We start from the raw sequence: 5,122 nt of genomic DNA, 5'->3' as shown, positions 1-5,122 counted from the left end.
TGTAACTGTATGGACGGAATGATTCCTTCTAGCTTCAGACTCCACCATGTATCCTGGGGTTTCTGGTGTGAGCTCTTCCATGCCTGCACTACAAATGCTCACGTGGCCGGGGGGGACTTGAACGACGCTGTCTCTTGGCAGCTCTGGCTCTTGGCGTCTTCGCGACAATCCCGGATGTTCCCTCGCCCGGTGAATCTGGTTCGCTTGTCGCAGTGCCTGAAGCAGAAGAAGCAGCGACACTCAGCCAGTGCCTTGCATGTTGTGCACGTTGAGGAGCCGTGGAGAGTTCAGGCGCATCTCAAAGCGTCCGTGGGTTGAACGAAGAAAACACATCGCCTCTCTGAAGCACCTGTTGAATCGATTCGAAGAGATGAAAGGCATCCTGATGTCTTCCGTACGCTAACCGCAATGTCAGTCACCTACACATCACTGGAGATCTCAGATTACACGGGGAACATTACTGATGGGCTCGGTTCTCTAACAGTGCCTGTTCCAGAGAGCTATTCCAACAACCTCCAAGAGAAACTAGCCTCGCAGTTCATACATTCGCCGCGGCACTACGAACGTGACTGACTCCTGTTCCAGCGACAAAACGAGAGGTCTAAAGCACCCAGCGGGGTCACTCCGACGCTGTAACGCGGAAAGCGGTGGCGTTGGAAGATTCCACGTGACCCTCTGGCATTGGCTCTAAACACGGAAGAAGGAGACGACATCCACATCGTCATGACTCCGGCAACTGTGGCAGCTTTGTCTACAGACTCGCATCCCCTGCTGCTGAACCAGCTGCCAGGCGGAAACGAAATCAGCCGTGCCATTTCACAAAACACGGTTTTGCCAACGACTCGCTACTGTCGAGGACGGATTCGTCAGTCCCATATAGAGCGCAGTGCACTCGTTCATTTTGGAACTCTGATGGTCCTGCAAGTCCAGACGTACTCGTGCTTGCCTTCGTTTCGGCACCTGTCTCGCGGGTTGGATCAGCTACACGAAGGCGAGAATGCTTGCTGCGTGGCTTCAGAGTTGGACGTGATACGTGTTGTACCTCAGCAGTAAACACAGTATATCTGTAGCGAGGAGGCGGTCGTGCAGCTGGATCAGGAGGCGCGCCACTCCAGCGGTGGCTCAAGGTCAAAAAATTAGGGCGTTGAAACCACGGTATAGCCGCCTCACGTGCGTCAACGGTAATGCCAAGACGGGAGAAGCGGACAGGAGCATTTTCACAGCCTCTCCTGCCCGGAGAGACACCGTGCGCCTTCTCATGTGCAGCTTTCTGTGCGTTAAGTTCCCGCAACCGCTCACGAAATTTATCAACGGCCTCGCGTGCCTGTTTAGCATCTTGTTCGAGTTGGAGGTGTTGCGCCTCCCATACGGCTCGGGCTTCACCGGCACGGTCTCGTTCAGGTGAAGGCACACCCGGCGGAGTAGACGGTACACGGCGCTCTAAGTGATCCTTCAGAGCCCGGCGCGAACGATGCCATTTGCCTAACGCCAGTGAAATTACCTGCCTTAGTCGCGCTAATTCGTTATCCAAGGCGTCCAGGGAACCAGAGTCACCTGGCGTAGGACTTTCACCAGTAGCCGGCGGTCTCGTGCTCGCACCAACTGCTGCCTCACCCACAGCGGTATGCGAACTATCACCCCCGATTTGAGCTCGACCGCGGGCAGCTTTTGCGGCAAGATACAGGGAGGTTTGTTCCTTGGTGAGTCGACTTTGCATCTGTTTCCTCTCCCTGTCCATGGCCTCAATTTTCTCACGGGCGGCATCTAGCAATGCCGCCCAAACGTTGCAAGCCGTCTGCTTCCTTGCTTGTTTCCTTTCGAATGCATCTCTCATCCTCTCTGGATCCGCCGCCATCTGAGGGTATAGGATGCCAAACGCGCGGCCACGGCAGTGCATCAATTACTACAATTCCATTCTCACATCGGAAGTAAGGTGATCCATTAAGTCTCACCTCGAAAGATCGACTGAACAGTTCGTCCACGTCGTACCAGACTGGGACGTGTCATGAGCAGTTATATTGTTCACTGTCTCGCTGCTGGAGGATCACGTCCACCCATCCAGCCTTCGCTTGCGGCCCAGACGATTTGGTCTCACTGAACCACAGCTTTCACGCCGTGAACGGCGCTGGCACCCTGCGTGCGAAGCGTGTCGCTCCTGCTGCTCCTTACCTTGCTTTTCCATCTCGAGTGTTCTCGACAGTAGGCGTCGAAAGTACCCCAGTGCCTCACACATTGCCTAAACGCAAGTCGTTCTTTGAACCGCAGTGCATGAAGGTTTTCGAGCTCCTCCTCAAGATCGAGCAATTCACGGACGGGATCAGGCTCCTCCCCGGGACTGCCTTCGGCAAGCCTCCGCCGGCGTGCCCCTACAACAACACCTGAAGCGTGTGACAGTGAAGGTGACGGGGAAGCAGACCGTCCCGCACCTTCGGGCTGGCGCGCTGGCTTCGACGTGGCTTCCGCCGCGGCGTGGCCGCTTAAAATCTCAGAAAGCACACAATGGAAGGAAATGAGGATATATAGTCGCTTTGTTCTGGACGCCATCTCTGCTGATGCCATAGATGCCCTGCCCACGACGGCATAGAGAAATGTCGCTGACACGAGTACAACAATGCGTTCCATGACGCTGCAGAGTTGCAGGAGAGGTGGAAGAGTAACATAAAAGCTGATTGCTGTGACAGAGGGTAGAATTCAGCAAGGAGGCAATCAACAGGCCACTTTCTGCGCGATGACTCTTCCGTTCCCTTTACTAGTATTTCTTGGCTCTTCTTTGTGTTTCTACGAGACGTCCACTGAGTGAGGAGAAGTGGACTCGGGCCCAGGCTACCGAACATCAGCTTCCACGGAAAAATACCGTGACGCAACTCCCACGAGACACCGACAACGGTCAACCAGGACGCAGGAAGACTGGACGTCTGCTTCGTCCATTATGTCCCGACAATGACATCTCTACATACGGCCTCACTGCAACAGGAACGAATCTGTAACTCCTCTACGTCTCCTGGAAAAGGAAGGATTTTGGTGGCGACTGGCCATTGAGGATCACCGTCACACCGACTAATGGGGTCAGAGACGGGAATCGGGTGGTGCGAGCGTCAGCCGCGGCGCTGCGTTGATGCGTCACAGTTGCGATCTACAGTGTCACTCCCAGTGTCTGACGGGTGTAGCGGCCACAAGAACAGGTGACCATATGAAAAGTCACGAAAACGATTGTGCTTTGCTGTGACCACTGGGCGATATAAGAAGAACTCTGTCTTCCAGAGAGGAATTCACTTCTCTGGTTCGCGCCGAGACACTACAGACGGCAAGGGGCCATGTCCAGGCGTTTCCCTACCGCGATAACAGCGCGTTGTTTGTGCAGGAAAACGCCAGTGTACCGGGGGAGTGACCCCGAGCAACAAAACTGCTGAGACTGTGTCGCCCTATAAAAATCACGGCTTGCGCAGACGACACGGCTTGCTTCTGCTGATCCATCGACAAATGCACAGAACGGTGTATCCTCTGGGTAATACCTAGCCAGTCGTTTGTGAGACGGGTCGGTATTTTTGACGTCTGTCCAAATGAGACGAGCGACGTGATTGGCTCGTCGGGACCCAATGGAGAACACATCCCAAGCTTGTCATGCTCCTTCTATCTACCTTGCTCGGCACGTCCCCCAACCCTGGAGGTCCCCCCCAAGTGCAGTGTCTCCCGCCCCTCGTAGTCAGCGACTTGCCGCCTCCACTTCAACTACCGCCACCTTCAAAATTTCCTTCAAACCATGCGCATGTATGGCTTTCCTTGGATGCCCCTACTCTGACGCGCTCGTCAGTTCTGCCGGGAAACATCAGCGGGAAAAGGGCAAAATAAATATAGTGTGGAACGCCATCAGCATCGCATCGACTGTACCGAGCGAGCAAGCTGCCCACCAGTGTTCAAGAAGCGTCACCGACTAACAAGGACTACGAATAAATCTTCCAGTAATGACGAAAACCACAGGCAGTGCGTCGGGACCGTGTCCGCGGGACGCCTTGATTCGTATCACTAGGTGTCCCCGCGTTGAGTAATATAGTGCTCTGTGTAGCATGCGTGTACTCCGTCTTATTGGCCAGTCAGTCATTACAATCTCCCGGGAACTCGGGTTGTTCCGACGCCTCAGGCCGTGGGCATCTGAAGGGAATTCGCCTTCCGCGCAAAAATAGCGACAGGCTAGAAGGAAACGAAGCACCTCTTGAAGGATGTCCTAGCGACGGCGTTCCCAGTGACGAGCCACCAGAAAGGCCTAACGGTGTTGCGCCGCCAAGCGGGAGCTCTATCGCCGGCGAAGCGGCACCCAAAAGCGTTTCCGTCATTGGTTGGGGTGTTTGCGGCCGCGCACCCGGGGGACTAGCAGATGCAGGGACAGCCGTCGCGCCCGCTAGCGTCCTCTCCTCGCGCCCTCCCGAACCCTGATCGTCTGACGAAGTGGCGGTCGTGGAGCTCTCAGACCTGCTTGAGCTCTCAGAACTGCGGGAGCTATGAGGGCTGGGGGAGCTATGCGGGCTGCCGAGTGATCTGCCGCCAGGAGGTGTGCTAATTCCGATCTGTGGTCCTGCTGGTATGGTTGGCTGCAGTCCCCTCAGCAGAGCAAGACGAACAGCGGTAAGGGCCGATGTTGAGGAGCTATCTTCACCTGCGGCACAAGCGTAGGCTCCGTGAATTCTCTCATCGGTCTCCCACAGCACGACATGTTGCTGAACTGGGGCGCCTACTGCGCTCACTCCGACGCATCCAGGACCACCTCAAACAGCGGTTTGTCACATCGCAACCTCTGGCCATCACCCAACAAAGACCCCGTCAGCATCGTGCACGACAACAACAACACAGAATCCTAGGCACATTGTATGCTCGTCTCTCCAGTTCCGCACACAAGGATGAGGGATGAACAGCAACAACATCGACAAAAACTAGATTCATGCAAGTCCGTCGACTTCTGCAGCTCCCATGAGCAGTCGGCCTACCGTCGTCAATCCGAGTCGACTGCCATATACCGCTTGAAAACGGGATGTACTCTCCCTTGACTTTTGAACCTCCCTCTCATGTGCCGAAGCAGTCACTTGACGGGAAGAAAACCTCCGTGTCTGCAGCTCCGTCCACTCGACTG

General features: G+C 55.3%; 2 protein-coding genes across 2 annotated transcripts; both read right to left on the bottom strand.

Annotated features, from left to right (window-relative positions):
* Positions 1–54: 54 nt before the first annotated feature.
* On the bottom strand, positions 55–3,036 carry TGME49_241610 (hypothetical protein). The gene is made up of 2 exons (XM_002366690.2): positions 2,170–3,036; positions 55–1,855 (listed from the first exon to the last, which is right to left on the bottom strand). The coding sequence occupies exons 1-2, from the start codon at positions 2,620–2,622 to the stop codon at positions 803–805; spliced, it is 1,506 nt and encodes a 501-aa protein (XP_002366731.1). The 5' UTR covers positions 2,623–3,036; the 3' UTR covers positions 55–802.
* A 1,055-nt stretch (positions 3,037–4,091) lies between these two features.
* Positions 4,092–4,331, bottom strand: TGME49_241310 (hypothetical protein; the record flags this gene model as incomplete). The annotated part of the gene is made up of 1 exon (XM_018780626.1): positions 4,092–4,331. One exon carries the CDS (start codon positions 4,329–4,331, stop codon positions 4,092–4,094), a length of 240 nt encoding a protein of 79 aa, XP_018637591.1.
* Between the last annotated feature and the right edge of the window lie 791 nt (positions 4,332–5,122).

Source organism: Toxoplasma gondii, chromosome VI (assembly GCF_000006565.2).
Source record: "Toxoplasma gondii ME49 chromosome VI, whole genome shotgun sequence".
Taxonomy (NCBI): domain Eukaryota; phylum Apicomplexa; class Conoidasida; order Eucoccidiorida; family Sarcocystidae; genus Toxoplasma; species Toxoplasma gondii.
The sequence above is the reverse complement of the archived record's forward strand: the minus strand, read 5'-3'. Positions and strand labels throughout refer to the sequence as shown.

Excerpts from the sequence above, each read along its gene's own strand:
- TGME49_241610 (XM_002366690.2), bottom strand. The coding sequence starts at position 2,622 with ATGGAACGCATTGTTGTACTCGTGTCAGCGACATTTCTCTATGCCGTC. Across the intron at positions 1,856-2,169 it reads ACTCGAGATGGAAAAGCAAG|ATGGCGGCGGATCCAGAGAG; the intron begins GTAAGGAGCAGC and ends CTATACCCTCAG.